Source organism: Aristolochia californica, unplaced genomic scaffold (genome assembly GCF_029961685.1).
Source record: "Aristolochia californica isolate CCGP_79_NKW_82.1479 unplaced genomic scaffold, dmAriCali1.0.hap1 SCAF_5, whole genome shotgun sequence".
Classification (NCBI taxonomy): domain Eukaryota; kingdom Viridiplantae; phylum Streptophyta; class Magnoliopsida; order Piperales; family Aristolochiaceae; genus Aristolochia; species Aristolochia californica.
The window spans coordinates 6,459,444-6,479,445 of NW_027182214.1; the positions used below are offsets into that span (position 1 = coordinate 6,459,444).

General features: G+C 37.2%; 1 protein-coding gene and 1 pseudogene across 1 annotated transcript; one reads left to right on the top strand and one right to left on the bottom strand.

The window, feature by feature from the left end:
* The first annotated feature begins 3,223 nt into the window (after positions 1-3,223).
* LOC137966598 (uncharacterized protein At2g29880-like) lies at positions 3,224-7,914 on the top strand. The gene is made up of 3 exons (XM_068813273.1): positions 3,224-3,321; positions 6,271-6,639; positions 6,723-7,914. Exons 2-3 carry the CDS (start codon positions 6,271-6,273, stop codon positions 7,383-7,385), a joined length of 1,032 nt encoding a protein of 343 aa, XP_068669374.1. The 5' UTR covers positions 3,224-3,321; the 3' UTR covers positions 7,386-7,914.
* A 4,634-nt stretch (positions 7,915-12,548) lies between these two features.
* LOC137966611 (transcription factor AS1-like) lies at positions 12,549-15,527 on the bottom strand (annotated as a pseudogene).
* Between the last annotated feature and the right edge of the window lie 4,475 nt (positions 15,528-20,002).

Below are 20,002 nucleotides of genomic sequence, written 5' to 3' on the forward strand. Positions count from 1 at the left end.
TTCGGAGATGACTACTTCTCATGGCAAGGAATACTAGCCACCGCTGAGTTTATATGGTGCAACCTCCTAAGTTTGTTGCTTAGGAGTTAGGTATGGTCAGCGGTTATATAAGATGATTTATGCATTAAAAAAAGTTCACAAGCAAGGTTTTATAAAATCAGCCGAGTGGTTGTGGAGTTTAGATTTGTAAAGAGTGGCTTTCAGACCTCTTTACTAAAGCCTTACAAGGAGTTTGTTCTACCAAGCTATGTTCCAAACTAGGTTGTGTGTTGTTTATTCCCCAAACTTGAGGGGGAATGTTGAAAGTTAGTAGAAGAGACACTAGTTTAGCTTGCTTATATGCTGTAATTTTGTGTCAATTTTCCCTTTTTATTCAACCTTAGTCTCTCTTTGTAGCCTTAAGGGCATAATTATCATTTGATGTGAGAACACTATAAATACTATGAAAAAGTTGAAATGAGCATGGAGCCTGAATTCTAGGTCTGCTCCTTTGTATGCTACTCTTCTCCTCTTCTTGTTCTTCTTTTGTTCTTCTTCTCAATCTTCTTTTTTGTTCTCTAACATTTCCTTCCTTCAATTCATTTTCTCATTGAAAAAAATTAAACTACATTAAAACCCTATCAAATTTAAAATAATAAAACTAATTGTGAAATTTAAATGGAAAAATTGGCAGAAAAATCAAAAAATAAATTTTGGAAAAATATCCATTCTACTCGCCAAAATGTATTAGAATGGCCTTTGAAAAAGGTCCCAAGCACCGAATTGTCTAGTTGTAGTCATTCAATCAACATGAGAAAGAAAACTCTCAAGAGCAAACATCATGGTCAGTGTTTGAATTGCCAAATGAACACCCAATGTAGAAAGAAATGCAAAGATCATTTGCCTGAATGGCATGAAGCCAAATTTTAGAGTAGTTAGGAGAGAGAATACCCATAAGGTGACATTGGTTCAACTAAGCATTCAAACAACTAGTAAAAATAGATTGAATGAAAGAAAGGAGACAAAGGCTCAATCATGATGATCATTCGACCAAATCAAGATCATTTGAACATATAGGAGAGAGAAGAGGCTCTATAAGCAGCCATCCAGACCTCCAGATAGATTGATGAACTAAAAAGAGAAGAAGCTCTATAAGTTTTTATCCAACCATTCAGGTTTGTGAAGATTGTTCAAATGGATCACATGCACTTAAATGACTTGTTCCAGAAAGTTGCGGGTGAATTTTCAGAAATTTGGTTCAACCAATATAGGTCTCCAAAAATTTCAAGTGAGGTACCAATGTATTATCATCTTAAACCAATAACAATAAACATTTTTTTAGATTTTTTTCATTTGATTTGGTTGTGTTTTTCTAAAGAAAATAGAGTTGTTCTATGAGAAAATAACTAATTTTTTATTGGTCAATTGAGTTTTATTTAATCAACTCCACATCCCATATTGTTTACAAGCATTGTACAAAATCAAAGACATTTCAAGCCCTCCCAAGCCTTCCAAATAATATGTGATTTTTTATTAAAATAAAAAGAGGCAAAAAAAAAAAGTTTTAAAAATATTAAGTACATGTGCCTTTGATTTATTGTTTTTGCTTAGGATTTTTCATGTTAAACTTAGGAACTCTTACTTTGGAATATTCTATTTATACAGTTTGGTAAGATGATGTAATGAAAAAACATCATTAAGACATTCTTGTAGTGGTACTATCGATAATGTTTGTCAATACTACTTCAGTTATCGATATATATATATATTATACATAACAATTCACAAAAAAATAGACTTCCACAAGTCGCCATTTAAATGTTTATTTACAATGCTCTTTTATGGTGATTTTAAGTCTTTTGGGTGTACCCTCAAGTTCGCATTGATCTAAATTTTCACAACAAGCTCTATCCAAAGTCATTGCGATACATTTTTGTGGATTTAAGTTTATTAAAATATTTAGATGCTCTTGTGTTAGATCCCGATGTCTCTATATTTTTCAGTAAGTTACTATTGACGAAAACTTTTACTAGTTTTTCAACAACCATAAGTTACTTCATTTGATTAACTATGGCATCCTTTTAGCATTGTTCTCATAGTTGAAAGATCCATGTTACATTTCTTTAGTCATGTGGGCATGTGGAACTACCACAATCACAATCACAATTGATTTTCCCAAATGAATCAAATCAATTTTCAAAGTCCTCTCCTTGTCGAGTCCTAACCACAAGTTTGTAAACTCATAGCGGCATGATAGGTAAGTCTAGTTATGACATGGAAATGATTGAGGTTTTGTATTGACCAAGAAGTATCCTCCACAAGAATGAGTGACACAAAATAAGCTTTAGGGCTTTAATAAGTAAAACCCTTTTTAACAATATTTTGTGTAATGATCAAAGAACCTTTCAATTACCATGAGGAAACACAAAATAGTAAGTGGATATATAGATGTAGAGTCTAAAGAGATTGAAGTGATGATGGTGACAAAACTGGAGATAAGTGTATATACCCAAAAAAATGTTGTGGGATGTAAATGGGTCTGTAAAACTAAGTACAAATCAAACGGTAAAAAATATATTTTGGATTACGATAAAGCATTCAATCAATGGTCGAGTTAGTAACAATCAAGATCATCCTTGCACTAGTAGTGATTCACAGGGTGGATGTTAGACCATTTGGATGTTGACAATGTTTTCTTACATGGAGAAATCAAATTGTATATAAAACAACCACAGAGTTTGCGAAAAAGAGTGCAAGGATACATTGTAGGCTCTTGTCTGAATTCGCAATAGTACTCCATTCTAATTTCTTTTTTGTTTTTTATATTTAAATATGAAATTAAATTAATGTCCCAAAATTTATGATAAAATTGAGCGGTCCTTGTATGAAATTTAGAGATTTTGGTGTTAGTGCATTCAGAATTCCTATTCAGAAATACAGTGTAAGAAGATAATCCAAAAAGTTATGGCCTTGGAATTGAGAAAGGAATAGAATTGAAATGAAAATCAATTACTAAGTAAATATGCTAATCGACGGTTAGGGAGCAGAGACAAAAGTCTCGAGGGAGTGATCTGCCGTCGATCTGATTCTCGTTGTTTACGATTTGCTTGGATATTGTTTACTTTCGGTGAAAATGTTCAGCTTTGGGAAAGTGGTTTCTTGGAGAAAGAGAAACGAAGAGTTCAAGACAAGTAGGAAATTACTTTCTTGCTTGACACTCTCATTGGAAAATGAAACCCTAGACGCCGCCGGCGCCACCGCTGCCACCCCCGTCGTTAAACAGATCTCCGGTAATCATAGTTTTGCCTTTCGCCGCAGCAAGATTCGGTTCCTGTAAAAGAGGTGGATTTCTAATCCCTTGACTTTTTCCTTTCCAAATGAAAATTTCGTGGTTTTCTCATTTGGTTGTTTTTTTTTTTTTTTCACTTTGCGGAAAAAAAATCCTTTTTTTTTTATTTTCCTGCGTGTTCTGCTTCTCAGATATATAGACTCTCTTTAAGTGATTCTCTGATTATTCTTGTCAGAAATTTCAGAGGAATCATTGGTACGTAGAGATAGAAATCTAGAAAATTAGCTATTCTCTGTTCTGTACTCTCTTCGTTTTTGTTTGCTCAAGTCCCATAATCTCACGACCTTGAATACGCTAAACTTAGATTTATGTTGAGCGTTTTATTGACCCATTATCTTATTCAATTGCGGGTTATGGTCTGTTCGGTATATGTTCTCAGATTTCTGCTGTGAAGCAGTTTTTCACATTTTCACTAGAAGCATTTTAATTTGAATTATCTGGTTTGTTTTTTATTCATATAGCATGTGCTTGCCTGATTAGTCCATTTATTGGCTTATTCTTCAATAGTTCTATTCGCACAGGACTTTTGTATTTGGTTTGGCTGACTTGTTTTTGCTATGTAATGCTTGACTGTCCTCACTTTCTTGATTTATTGATATGCGTTTGTCTTCTTTTTAAACCATTTAACATACTCAACTTGTTGCTGCTCCAACAAGAATATTATACCCTCATTCTAGGTAGAGAGCATTTTTGGTTTTCTTGTTGGTGATCTTAGTGCATAAAGAGATAAAGAGAGGATGTTAGATAAAAAGCAGGCTTAATTCAGGAGAGAGTAGTTTGAGTTGTTCGATCTGAACATTTATTGATTGAAGTGACTGATAATGGTTTGCTTAGGATTTCCAACTTAATTTTTGGAGTCTGATCTGGTAGCCAAAAAAACTAACTGAGAAAGATGCAAAATAAATGAAATAAGAAGGTAGAAGGGAGAAAGATGAAGAGAGGAAGAGAAAATAAGAAACAACAGCAGGGGAGGCTCGTATATCAGTCTTGAAAATCGAGACTAATCCTTCTTTAATACGCACTTAAGTGAATTTAGGTAAAAGGACAAAAACGCCCTTAAGTACAAAATACCATATAACTTTCTCTATACAACTCAGATTCTAATACAAATTAAAAAGTAAAAAATACCCTATAACTTTCTCAAAACAACTCAGATTCTAATAATTGAAATATAGGCATATGAAATTTAAAGTATCCTGCTGGAACAGTATGACACTATGTGACCAGGACAAAAAAACAAAATACCCATGCCTATGTAATTTAAAACTCCCCCTCAAGTTGGAGAGTAGATATCAATAGTCTCACCTTGTTGCAAAATCTTGTATTCTTTCCTTCCAAGAGGACTTCAAATACAGAGTGACCACTCTTCCTTTCATGACAGCATCTTTAGTAAAATGACAATGGACCTCTATGTGTTTCAGTCTTTCATGGAACACTGGGTTACTTGCTATGAAAATAGACACTTCATAGTCATAGGTTATGGAACTGAAATTCCAAATTCAATCAGAATAGACTTAACCCACATAAGTTTGCTGACTGTGTGAGTCATTGCCTTGTATTCAGCCTCTGCGCGAGGTCTGGCCACTATAGCTTGTTTCTTGCTCTTCCAACTCACTAAGTTGGCTCCAACGAAACAACAATAACAAGTAGTAGACCTTCTATCCATTTTGCACCCAACATAATCTGCATCAGAGTAACCCAATATGTCAATTTTATTATTATGAGTACATAGTAGGTTTTTTCTAGGAGTTCCTTTCAAATATTTCAAGATTCAGTGAGCCTCTTCTAAATATACCAACCTCGGGTTCTCCATAAACTGATTCACCACTCCCATTGTAGAGGATATATTGGGCCTAGTGACTGTAGAATAGATTAACTTCCCTACTAGACATTTGTATTGGGTCTTATCCTTGACTATGGGATTATGAGAATCATGAAGATCAGCTTTCATTTCCATGAGGGTCTCCACTGGCTTAGTACCTAATATACCATATTCGCTCAACATGTCAATAACATATTTTTGTTGAGAAAGAACAATTCCTTTTTTACTCCCTACGACTTCAATGCCAAGGAGATACTTAAGTTGTCCCAGATCTTTGATTTGAAATTGTGTGGCTAAATATTGTTTTACTTCTTCAATCTCTTGTAAGTCACTTTCAACAAGATAATGTCATCAACATACACAATTAAAATAATAATCCTTTTCTTCCTCTTTAGTACAAAAACCGAATCATCATAGTGACTTCTATAAAATCCAAACCTTCACAACATTACTAATCTTCTCAAACCATACTCTCGGACTTTGTTTAAGCCTATAAATAGTTTTCTTCAATCATCATACTTTAGCTTTCTCCCCCCTGAGTGACGTACCCTAGAGGTTGCTCCATATACACCTCTTCCTTCACCTTAACACTAACTTAAGGAACACTTTTGCTTTTTAACCATGTTCTGTTTCTGTTTTCATACTTAGTTAAAGACCTGAGAATCTGTTAGTGGTTACTGTCACATAAGGAGGACGAATTTTCAAGGGTTTATATACTTGCAATAATCATAAAACCTATTGGTTTTCTCCCTTCCGCAAATATTTAAACATTTTCTATAAAACTGCTGAAAGTATCAGGAGTAGCTGATTTACTAAAAATTTTTTCAGATATTATTTCAGCTTTCAATTTCTAATTATGAGGTTAAGTCATTTTCTTTAGCTTGACTAGAGAGTGATTCAGGCTTTTAAGTTTGTTCCTGTGGTTGGTATTGGTTTTTCTCCCGAGTGATCACCTCCATCATCTTGTAATTTTGGTTTCGGTTTCTTTCCTTGTTCGCAGTACTGTATTTGTCATATCTTGTTAGTAGTGATGCTAATTAGGGGCTATATGCGGGTTTGGTGCCATATATTTTAGTGTCCTTTTGCTAATTTTGTTTCAACATTGATTTGCATTTACAAGATGGCTGGAGGAAACAAGGGGAAAGAATCTGCACGAGAGAGCCAAAGTTCTGAGCGACACAAAAAAAAAAACTTTGTTTGGAGTCCATCAGATGATGAGGTTATGTTGGAGATGTTGGTGGAGCATGTTCAGCGGGGAAGCAAAACTCCTGATGGTAAATGGCGGGAGGATGTCTGGGAGGATGTGATTCCCAGGTTTAATGCATTGAAAGGGACCAAAATCACTGTGGATAATGTGATTGCTCGAATGAAAACATGGCGGAAGTCCTATGCTGCTGTGACCACTTTGCGCAACCAGAGAGGTTTTGTATGGGATGACAGTAGGAAACTAGTGACAGCTGATGCCGCAGTTTGGGATGCTTACATCAAGGTCAGTAACTAGCATCCGGAAACACTCTCTAGCTTATACAATTTATGTTAGTGATATTTAGATGGTCAAGGTGATTATTGTAGGAAAATGAGGCTGCAAGACCATACAGGAACAAGGCATGTCCGAACTATGATCAGCTTGCAATTGTCATAGGTAGCTCAATTGGCTCTTGGAGTCCTCGTCAGACAGCACGCAATCACACTGCTGATGACATGCAGCTGTTAGAATGTAATGAAGCTGCTGCAATTGATGTGGACATGGACCATATTGCAGAGTCTTCAGCTGGTTGCGGAAGCCCACAAGAAAAACCTGGTAAAAATAAATGGCGATGCATGACCTCTTCACCAAGTCGACCTCGCCAGAGGCCTAGGCTTCATGCTCAAACAGCTGATGCATTGGCTGCTGTCATGAGCAAGCTCTCCGAGGCAATTGAATCAATGAACAAGCTTACGGAAGCAATTGAATCAATGACCAAGCGGCAAGAAAGGATTGAAAACATGAGGGAGGAAAGAGAGAAAAAAGTGGAGAGAAAGGAATACAATCATTCAACACATGGTTGGTATGAAGCATTACTTGAGATCCCCGGACTGGACAGTCAGCTCAAATTTGAAGGGATGGAGCTTCTAGGAAAAAAAGAGAGGCGGGAAACCTTCTTGAAGCTAGATCCTAAGGAGCGACGAGAATGGTTAGAATGGTTGCTCAGTAATAGTAGGCAATTGTATGCTTGGGCAGCCAAGGATGAATGAATATAAATAAAAAGTAAAGGGTCCATTCAGAAAAGGGCAGGCTTGTACAGAGTTGAACTGTTCCCTGAATCAGGGGTGCCCAGTCTTTATCATATTTGATTTCCACTGGGAGGTCTGCACTGAGTAATGCCGATTGTATCACCGGATTTGGATTTTGGTGAAGATGATGTCTATCAGGGAAATAATGCTTTATTTCTGGAACCAGAAATTCCAGTATATCATGCAAAGGTATGGAATCAGAACCCCATGTTCACGGGTGAGAGCAAAGAGTAGAATGGTCCTGGAAGTTTTTCTTGCTAAACAAAATCCCTTATACTCATGATGATGACCAGGAGGCTTGTGTTCCCGTGGTCCTGGAAGTTTTTCTTGCTGAACAAAATGCATTATACGCATGATGACCAGATTTCTTGTGTTCCCAGGCTTTTGGAACACCCTTTAAATGGAAGTTGTAGCAAAAGCAAGAACTGATCCAACACTGGAGCTTAGTTAAGAGGCAAATTTTGACCTTACTTAGAAACTTGATTATTAGTGGGTGTATTAGAAAACCAATAGGTGTCAAGCAGTTCACCTAGATATGATGGATAATCATTTATCCCACATTTCATCCTATTGTAAATGACACAAAAAAACATAATATATTACTTAAAAGTTGAAAATGCATAATTACAAAAATTAAAACCATAAAAATACATAACCACATATCTATCATGATTTGCAAACATTTTACTCTTACTACAAATTACAAGTACAAAGTAATATAAGTGAACTATAAAAAAAAAAAAAAATAACAATTGTTGTGGAGATCAAATGTGAAATTGGACAAAATTGGTAATTCCACCTTGAGCAGACTAGGACTAGTGTACTTATCTGTTCCCCTGAATCCATAAAGAGGGTTATTGTTTGGATTGTAAATGTAGTTGAGGTTAATCAGATTCCAATACTCTTCATAATTTTGTATTTTATTTTTTATTTTTCATTTTTATTTAAGTACTATTTTTTTATGAATTCAATTTTGTTCATAGCAAAATTGAGATAATGTAGATATTTTATTTGAAAATGTTTAATAATTCATTTTAATTGTTAGGAATATTAGTATATTTTAATATTAATATAATAAAATTTATAATAATTTTTACTAAAAATATAATGATAGTATTAATATTTATTAACCTATAATAAATATTTAATAGTTTTAGTATTTATTAGCATATAATAAACATTAATCTCCTCAGGCACACCTTCAAAGATCATACAAGCATAATACAAATAATCTACAAATCATGTATTTGTGTTTTACTACTTTGTATACAGATTAACCTCTAGTATTTCTTTAATTTATCATGTTTTCGTTTTATCATTTCTAAGCAATTTTTGTAGACGTACTACCTTCAAAGAACAAAAAGTGTGCTCAACATCTTACATATGTCAAGTTTTTTTACACTCAAGTGGTGAGTTTTTTTTTTTTTTTATCTACCTTAAAATAGTGAGTAGTCTCTTTTTTAATGCCCTAAGATTGTACTTTTAGTCCTTAGAATTTCAAAGGAAAAAAATATTCAAACTTTTATTGCTTTTTGACCAATATATGCAATTTTGTTGTTTACTTAGGAATGATATTTGCTTCTCTCATATTTATTTTGTCCAAGCCGGATCTTTGTGTGTTTTTATCCCAAGCTTGAGGGAGAGAAGTAGAATAAGAAGTACTTAGGAAGAGGCATTGAGCAACCTATAATAAAGAATATTGTTATTTCTAGGATTCCATAGTGTTAATGTCTTCAACGTGAGGAAATGAAGGACGGTAGGAAGAGAGAAGAGAAGAGAAGAAGGGAAGAGAGGTGACTGAGTTAGGAAAAGAGAGAAAGAGAGAACATGTTGGGAAGAGAAGGGAGGATTAGGTTTGTGAGCTTTATTGCCTAATCTATTGACCGTAGGTTGACTCCCACATTACTTTTGATGATAACAAAACTTAATTGAGCTAATAACTTATAAATCTATTATTTCAGATAATTAACCTTCAAGAGCATCTCAAGGTCTAAAGCTTCAAAGCCAAAACGAAGACCTCAAACACTATTGAAGAACATCTCTCGAAGAAGCACCCACAAGGAAGAAGACAACGAGAAGACTTGAGTTCAAGCATAAAAAACATAAATTTAAACTCAGTCAAATTTTTTAAAAGAGTCTTCTAACTCTTATTCTTTAAGTACTTGTGAGATCGAAGCTTAGGATATAATTTGCATATAGACATGTTTAGAATTATCATATACGTCACCTAGAAACATGTTAAATCACTTACAAAGAAATTTTCATGCCTTATAAATATATACATCTTTAACTGGCAATAGAATGATCGATCAGTCGCTGACTGTGATCGATCATCCAGAACTATACAGTTTAAAAATATAAAACATGATCAATCAACCATAATTGATTGATCGATCATCCAGGACAGACATTTCATGCTATAACGCATGATCGATCATCTCTAACAGATTGATTGATCAAAGTTATCTAGGCAAGCAAAGTTAACATGGAATGATCGATCATCCCTTTAGATTGATCAATCAATCAGAAGTTTACCAATAAAGGACTCCAAGCATGATTAATCAAATGAAAATACATTGATCGATCTATCCATCTATCAATAAGTCACTGTTGACAAAAAAGTAGTTGTTATAATCGATTAATTGATCAATTACTTACTAGTGATCTATCAATCAATGGTCTGATTTTTGCCAACCGGCAAATAACAACTAGTTTGAGTTGGGGAAGCTATAAATACCCCATCAAAGTGTGAGTAAAGAAGACAATGAGAATTTATTGGTATATCTTCAAACCTTAAATTTTTATCTTGCTAATTCTCTTCAAAAGTGTTTTAGGGAGAAAAAGAGAGAACTTTACCTTTGAAAACCTTATCTCTTTCAATTATCCTTCCATGCATCATAGTACAAACTCCTTGATCATTCCACAATGTACTACAAAGGAAGAGGCAACTTGAATCTCTCAAAACAAAGCATTTCTCCAAGTATAGGTGTAATTTTTTCTTTTCTTTTGTGTATTTGTGAAAGGTTCATCTAGAACCTGTTAATCTAGATATAAATGTCTAACTAGAGCTAGAATCTAGGAGCAATCTTTAGGGGAGATTGACTTGTGTAAAAATTGTGTATTGAGCTACACGTGGCCAAAGAGAGATAAATTCTCTTTATAATTTTTCAAATATTACAATGTAATAGTGGAAATTTTCCCAAGCAAGGGTTCTTGGTGGTGACTACTACTAGGGGAACATCGAGAACAAAAAATCTTTTTGTGCCTATGGTGTGTGCATATTATCACTCAATTGCCCCCCTCTTGAGAAGCCACACAAGCCAACAATTGGTATTAGAGCAGGCCAATAACTTAATTGAACTTAAAAATCTCCTTGATTTCGAAAATGATAAATGGCATCTCAAGATAAATTACTCATTCTCAAAGGACAATCTGCCAACCGTCCACCTTATTTAATGGTATAAATTATGGATATTGGAAAGTAAGAATAAAGTTTTTCCTTCAATCCATGGATTGAGACATTTGGCATGTAACCAAGAATGACCCCATTGAAGACAGAGAGCAACTCAAAACAAACTCCAAGGCTATAAACCTCTTGTGATGTACCGTAGGATCAAACAAGTTCAATAGGGCCTCTACATGTAAAACCGCTAAGGAAATTTGGGAAAAAACTTGAGGTCACACATGAAGGAACCACTAGAGTAAAATACTCTAGAATCAATCTTTTGATAGCCCAATATGATGAATTAGAAATGAAATTGGGTGAATCAATTGCTAAGATGAACTCAAGGTTCACTCATATAATAAATGAGTTGAATATCTTAGGAGAAGAAATTTTCTTATATAGGCAAAATGATAAGATTCCCAATGCACTTCCAAAGTCATGGGATATGAGGAAGACTAGCATAAATGAGAATGCTAATTTTAGAACCATAAGCTCAAAAGAGCTACTTGGAATTCTTTTCACATATGAGATGAAACCTAAAGAGAGGAAGAGTAACCTAAGAAGAACACTGTTCTTTAAGGCCAAAACATGTACTGAAATTAGTTCTAGAGAAGAGAGCTCATATGAGATAAGTTTTATCACTAGACATCTTCAAAGAGTCTATAGGAAGAAGGAAAAAATTCAGAAAAGGCCAATCCAGAGTTCAAAATGACAGAAAATTAAGATTTAAAAAAAAAATCAAATTAGTTGTTTCATTCTATCATCAAGTTTTTTTAAAATCTCTTACCCATATAAATCTAGTGGTAGTATTGTCATAGAGAAGCGAATGAATTGAGATAAGGGGATTAACACATCAAACTTGGGAGACAGTTTTACTTCCCTTAAAAGATGGTACTATTGAAGTGGAAAACATTACAAACTCTCCTACTCAAGATGCAACAATTCTTAGAACCTTTACTTCGTTTGAAACTAGTAAGGTAAAGCGTAAAAAATGATGAACATTTAATGTTCTAGATGAAAATTTGAAATTCATCAAGGAGAGTCGTGATGGACTTGCAGCTACTATTTTGTTAGGTAATATACAAAACTCACAGCATATGTGAGTTTATATAATAAAGTAATGAAGACTCCAAAGCTTGATAAGCTTGTTAAGATAAAAGTGTATGACTTTCTTGTTGAGAGTTCTACTAGAGTTGTTGCTTTTATTGGTTGACCTCCTCAAGATCAACAATGTGACAAATGATAAAAATGGATAACTAATTGACTTCAATAGAATTTCGAGAACATTAGAAAATGGCATGCTTTATGATGAAATGATTTCTTATGAAAAAACAACTGACAATGAGGATGGATTTTAGATGAGATGCTTGGAAGAGGAAACCCACCTTATTTTTTTGTTACCATTGTTGTGTATTATATGAATAAATTATATTTATTTTAAATTTAGTAGATTTTTAATATATTTAATAAAATGTTAACTAATTGTATATAATGCTATTAAAAATAATTAAAAAATGACAAATCACATATACTTAAGAGTCAAATGGAATAATAATAAACATAAAATCTTATAATTTTTTATAATTTTTAATTTATTTTACTATTTTTTTGTTTATATATGAACTACACAATGAAACTTTTACAAGTGAAAAGAGAAATTGGGCTTGGTAACATGGAAAACCATGGAAAAAAAAATATCCATATGTAGATCTTGCCAAATTATGTTTTACGAGTCCGGATTCACCTTTTCATTCGTCTCACAAGAGACATGATCTTATGGGTACAGTATACATGAGAATCGACCCTCACTCACCTCAAAGAAACGCAGACTTGACTTCATCTCACCTGCTCTGGGGCTCTGCAGCTGCCGTCCTGCACCCCATCTGCTCGAGAAACTTGGCTACCTTGAGGTGTTTGGCGGTCCACTGTTCCACCAATTTCTGCTCCTTTGCTTCTGCATCCCTCCTCAAACCCAGGATTTGTTCTTTGTACTCAGCTTCAATTCTCTCTAACGTCACCTTCTGTTCATCCTTTAGTGCTTTTACTCTCGATTCAATCTCCTCCATTTTTTGCCTCCTTTTGGTTGCCTTTTCTGACTCTAATTGCAGCTCCACCCTTCTCAGCCTCCACGCTGTTTCCTTCTTATGCGCCATCCATGCACGGTGTCCGTCTTCCAACTCTAGGAAGCATTCAGCTAGCTCTGATGCCATCAACCCATCAACCGATGATATCTGATGAATAAGAGGACCCAATACCAAGTTGCTGTTGTTGTTATCAGACGACGATCTTTCTGGCTGTGGCAGCCATGGCAAAGTTGCTGCTGTTGGAATGCTAGATGGTGAAAGAGTAAGGGTAACAGAAGGAGAGGTGGGTCTGACCGGGTTGGCAGGGCCATTTGACGAACTGGAAAGCCAGGGAGGAAGCAATGCAGGTGAATCTGAAGGAAGGAAACCATTCGAAGTGACCATGAGAGGTGAGTTTGACCGCTGCTTGACTAGCTTCTCAGCAAATGTCTTCAGGATCTGGTCGTACTTGCGTTGTTCAGTTGGATCAAGGAAGGCTTTGTTCTCTTTGAGTTCTTCCCACAGCGGCCTTTCTTTATAGACTTCTCACCACTTACCAAGCGCCTCTTGGGAGTTCGATCAGGGACTTCCACGGCAATTCTATTCCACTTGTTGCCGTGCTAGTGGCTTGAAGGCGTATTACGAAGCTCTTTACCTCATCACTGACAGACCCTTTCTTGATGCCAGGTTTCAGGTAGTTCTTCCACTTCGAGGGAAACGTTCATTCACCTGGGAGACTAGTAGCCACACCCGTGGTCCATACTCATTATTAACTTGGGCACATAAAACAGCATTCCTCTTCAGGTCTCCATCGCTGCCTTTCGTTCATTTCCAGAAAGAAAAACCCAACACCGGGCCCTTCGTATTTTTACCTGGAGGCAACAAATAACTGGAATTCATAACTCGTTCAGAATCTATCAAAGCACATCATCCATTCAAAGAACAAATATAAGTTATTGATTTGGATCATCAGTTATCCTGGAAAACATTTCACTATTATCCAAGTGACTCTGTTTTCAAGCCAACATGGCTGACTCGTGAAAAGAAATACTTACTTAGTGATTGAATGTCCTCAAGAATCAATACCCAAATGCTAACACGGTCTGAATCTTTTGGTTTTTTTAGTTCATAATGAACAAATTTTGAGACCATTATTTATGCATTTGAGTAGAGAACAGAACAGATTCTCAATTAAATGTGCCAGGCCAGGACAAATCACTCAAGAAGCTCTCTCCTAAGGTAAGTTGCTTAAACCAGTATCATCCAACCTAAGCCTGCAATTTTAATATCTGCTTTCAGCAAGGAGTAATCAGCATGAGCAAAAGCTTCTCCCTATGATTGGATCCAATTGCACAACTTATAGAACTATTGTGTACCCAATCAAGCACAAGTAAACAAAAATAGGAATGTAAGGATCTCTTTCCCAGAACACAGAAGACAGTTTGACAGGATAGATGCTCCTCATGAACATTCATGCAGAGGATAAAAAACCCTCTTAGCTGAGCATTTGTGATCTTTCGATCATTACTACCTTTGAAAAATGTTCTTCAATTGCCATATCTTTCGGACTGATTTTCTTACAACTACAGAATTAGACAAACGCTTCTAGGAGATAATTTAGACGGAAATTTTAATAAGTCAAATTTAAATGAATAAATCATATCAGCTTAAAGCTCATTGTCCATGACAATCACATATCAGTAATTTGCCCTCGACTAGTTATTTCGTTCCAACATTTACTGTACTCACCAATTGAGAAATAAGGCATAAATGAACTATTCGGAAGAGACACAAGACAAACAACACTTGTGTGGACATCAAGAAACAATTGCCTTAAGACTAACGAAGAAAAGGAAAAAATAAACAAACATTGAAAATTGCTCTATATGGTAAAGGGAGATAGGGAATCAACACTAGCAATGCCTATTATGATTGTTTACAAAGAAATTTAAAACTCTTAACATCAAACAGAATGGGTAAAACTTGACAGGTCAGTAGGAGAACATTCACTGGCTGGCTTGTAAACGACTGAAGTTCTACTGGATAGCCATCAATCAACAGAAAATAGGTTACCAACAAATGATGGAGCCACTAATTTGATACAGGAAAAGAAACAGATCGGATAACATGCAACCTAAGACCTTCAAAAGGTTAAGATTTAGGAAAACTAACAAATGAAATACAGGGGTATACTTAGATGAAACAGTTTTATGGGAGGACAACTTCAGACAGCAGAATCGGCACCTGTTCTTGATGAGAATAAAAATTACAGGTCGTCAAACCGCAGCAGCAGAAGCAGCAATTGTAGACTCTTACACGTAAAAAAAAAAAGTATAAACCCAAAGTATGTGACTTCCAAGTAAACTAGCATCTGCCTCGGAAAGTGCAATCAATCATTTCTGAGGCACAATCAATCATCATAACTTTTACTTCGCAACAACATAAAGGAATGGGGAAATTTTAAGTTACTGAACAAACAAGTTAAAACAAGAAAAGAACTCATAACGACATTCATTCCCCAACCTTGACTCCACCTCTCCGTCATGAGGCTATTCTACCAAACACCCCTATATAAGAAGAAAATCTAGTACATGTAAACATGCATCTTACAATCAACTAAGCCTTTCGTGAAGGAGTCACTTCTGGGACGGTGCATCTCGAACTTGAAGTCATCAGAGAAGAGTCGAAAGACGGACCAGAGGGTAAGAACGAGGACGGAGAAGAAGAACGCTTCGAGACTTGGAGAAACGGAAGAGGTCGGTCATTTATAGGAGACGATGAGAGAAGACATCTGACAGCGGCGGAAAAGAAGGGCACGCCACGGGGGCGTCGAAATGTCAAGGCCGTGTATGATGACGTCCAAGTGAAATTTGCTAACGTAAGCCTGGAGGAGACGAAACTAAAGTTGCCGAGACAGCATTGATGGGTGAGAGAAAAGAATGGTACAGAGGGTGCGTATGCTCGATTTCAGCGCTTAAAATGCGCACCCTCCCTCTCTCAATCCGTCCTCTGTCTTTTGTCGCCGTTTATGTTATCCCGGCGGACGTTTCAAGCTTTTCCCCATTTCATGAGAGCCGGAGGATATCTCTTGGTTCCTTTAACGGCCTTTTGCATATTTAAGCAGGAATCGGAACGAGAACCGGAAGGGAAGAATGGTCTCAAATCAGAAGAAGAGGACGACTTAGCAGTAAAAAGTGTTGACACGCGGAGAAAGATGATTTTTTACCTTGAACAGGCTAGAAAGGATCGTCCGTACGTACAGTCTTGATTCTCATTTTGTCAACGCTTGGCTGCAGGGATTAACGGCGGCGAGTGGCGCCTGACGGACATGAGCGGCGGAGTAGAAAGTTGAAGGGTTCTCACCCGAAGCAGGGAACAGAGGGAACCATTTCTGTGGCCTCTTTACATGTTTTTTCCGATAAGACTCGAGTCTGCAGTGAGTGACTTCTCCTTACCAAACAGAAAAAAAGAAAGATCGCAGTGACACCTCATATGTCACCACACAGTGTGCATCATTGGCGGCGCGTCTTCTGAGGCGAGGGATCGCAGAAGTGGACCCAGTGAAAGGACAATAGTCCGCGTTTCACGGCGCAAAGAGACGAGTCGATGCGGACAACACATTCCAGATGTCAGCGAGGCGTAACGTCGCTTTCGGGAGTCAGGCCAACCCCATCACCTCCCCTAACGTACATAAAAGCCCACTAGAAGACACGGACACTTTTGCCCATCTGAGCATGGGGATACAGCCGGCATTATGGTGGAATCTGGGTGGTATTAGAGGAAAAGAACCAGGACATGACGTATCTATATGAAATTGAGGAAAGGGGTTGACTCTCAATCCAGATGACTCGACTCGCATTCCGAAGGGCTGAGTCGAGACCCACCCTTCTATACTGGAATCTGTGGAGAGGAACCACTTGCCCTAACTTTAACCCCTAAGTTTAGCCAATGCAATATGATAATTAAAAAGTTATTACTTATTACATATTAACTAATTAACTATGAAAAATTATAGATTATATTATAATCAATTATAAAGAAAGGATTAATCGATATTGTGGACCAATAATTGTGGATAATAATAATTAATAATAATAACAATAAAAATAATTAGAATAAATCTAATATTTTTTAATTAATACTTAATATAATTAATATGTAATAAATATTAATCTAATCATTATTAAGTATTAATAGTTTAATAACAATTATTAAGTATGACAATTATTTCTACTAAATATTAGTAATACACATTTCAAAAGATAGTTATCGAATATTATTGATAATAGTTACAATATATCTATAACTAATAAAAATATAAATTAATAAGTAATTAAGTAATAATTACTAACATAGTAAAATAACGATGAAGTATATCAATTATTACTAAAATAGATCTAAAAGTAATTACTAATTATTAATTTATTTATAATCTATAATTTGGAGAGATAATGATGATAATAATAGTTAATAATAAGCAAATAATTAAGAATTTAATATCACTTAGTAAGTAATGTAATGAATTTAAAAATTATTAAATAAGTTATTAAATTATATTATAGGACTGATTATTTGTTAAGTTATAAATTATTTGAAATTTTTTGATACATAATGGAGTAGATAGGAGCATGACTAATATGAATACAAGGAGTTGGAAATGGGAATAGGATGGAAGAGATATGCAAAATAAGCTCTCTTTATCAAAATAGAACTTTGGAAAAATATTCAAGAGAATGCTAATGAATTGCACTAGATATGCAAATAAAAACTCATTAACTAAGTTCCTCTACTCGAACTAGCCATTTTTTGCCAATTTTCGAGAAGTTGATTCCACACTGATTGATCAATGTAAAGTGATTGATCGATCAATCATGTTTAATGGTTATATTTCTCTAAGAATATGACTTATTGACGCCGGACAGGATGGCGATTATCCTGCAGGCCGATCAAATTGAGAATCACGGGAGGAGTCACGAAAGCTGCCCTGAAATCGTAGAAAAATTCTCTAACTCCGATTCAAAATATCATTCATTTCCCTTCAAAGAAACCTAAACAACCTTTTAACCAAATCCAACGCCCCCGACAAGCCCGGGCTGCAGCTCGGAAAAACACGAACCCGACCCTAATAATTCTGGTCCAACCCGGGTTCAATACAAAAGATCCGAATAAGGATCCGATAAAGATCCGACTAAATATCCGAATATGGATCCGACTCCGACTAAAGATCCGATTAAGGATCTAACTATTTACATCGATCCGATTAAGGATCCAACTAATTACTCCGGATCCGAACATATACCCTCATCAGATTCTCGCCTGCATCAGTCTCATCGGGTTGGAAACAACTCGCCCTCGAGTGCATAAGAACTTCAGCAGAACCCAAAAACGAAGGACACAATGGTGCAACATGAAAAACATCGGCAGTCCACAAAGGACAAGCGGGAAAGGCCAGCATCCCCTGCTCAGGCGGCAGGCCAGGAGGAGGATCCGCCGCGACGTCGCCAGGCGCAACCTCTACGAACAACATGGCGAACGGAGGAGAAGGGAGGCTTGCCGGACGAGAGCGAACAGTCGCGTCAGACATAACAATCGCGCAAATACTACTGTCAATGGTCATATTGCAGACTGGCTCAACAACGGGGCAAGGCGAGGGGAAAAGAGTGCCCTGCAGCCAAGCAGCCCCTGAAGCCCCCGCGGGAGGCACCAGACTCAGACGAACAATGAGAGGCGCATGGCCATCACCACACAACATATCATCATCAGCAACATCATACACAGGTTCACCAAGCCCCACAGTGTCACCAACTATGTCTTCCTCACCATCTGCATCATCATAGATAGGGTCACCAAACGTGTCAATCTCCTTGACCACGCCGTCCTCTACATCCGTATTATCAAACACAGGGTCACCAAGCTCTTCACTCACATCGACCACGTCTGCAACAACATCAGCAGCATCAAACACAGGGTCCTCAACATCATCATCATACACAGGATCACCAAACGCCTCATTGTCAGGTAACCAGGCGGGGACTCCGTCGGTCTGTAACATCCCAGAAATCTCAGGTAGCGGTACGCTGAAACCAAGGTCTAAAGGTCGATCTCCCTGACCGCGGTGCTCCTGGAATCCTAAACTCTGGTTGTCGCACCTGGGATCGTAATGGTGAGTTTCCATCTCACGAGACCCGAACTCCTGCGTCGTGAGACGCTGGGTTAACTCTGCGACTTGTCTCTGCAAATCTGAAATTTTCACTAACTTTGCGACTTGCCTCTGCAAATCGTCAAGTTGTACTAACTGTGCGACTTGTCTTTGCAAATCGTCAATTATCACTGCTTGAACATTACGGCTACGACCACGACCACCAGCCATGGAAGACAATATTTGTCCACTTTTTTTTTTATACGAATAAAATAATAATAGAATTTCCCCCAAATCGAAAATACCTCGACGTCCCGACGCCGATGGAAAGTTCCTCCCAAAATCCGGATTTCGGAGCCCCTTGTTTTCGCAATCAAGACCTCTCCGGCGGCCCTCTCCGGCCGTCGTCTCCAGCAGCTCGTTGCCGCCTGCGACGCTGGCTCGTTCCGGCAACGAGGGTCTCCAGTCTCGGAACCCCCTTTCTCGGCACCACGAAACTCTGTTTCGGTGCTCGATTTTCCGTCAATCCCAAACCTTATCTGTTCGTCGAGCTTCGTCGACGGCAGATCCGACTACGGCGACGGCAACGGCAACGTCGCACGGCAGTTCCGACGGTGACGACGTCGATGTCGACCCCTTTTCCTGCCGAATCCCTCTTTTCCGGCAAAGCCAGAGCCTCTGCTCTATTTCTTTAACTTGCTCGGTCGAATCCCGAGTGTTTCCGGCAGCAACGTTGAGCGGTAGCTCAACGGCGACGACAGCAGTGTTGAGCGGTAGCTCAACGGTGACGGCGATGGCGATGGCGACGGCGTCGTCTTCGTCGACCCTTCTGCTCGCTGCAGCGTCTGGCTAGATCAGCTTCGTCCCGAGCCTGCAGCTCTGATACCAACTGACGCCGGACAGGATAGCGATTATCCTGCAGGTAGATCAA

Coding starts and splice junctions, on each gene's coding strand:
- LOC137966598 (XM_068813273.1), top strand. CDS start 6,271: ATGGCTGGAGGAAACAAGGGGAAAGAATCTGCACGAGAGAGCCAAAGT. Junction 6,640..6,722: donor TTTGGGATGCTTACATCAAG/GTCAGTAACTAG, acceptor TGATTATTGTAG/GAAAATGAGGCTGCAAGACC.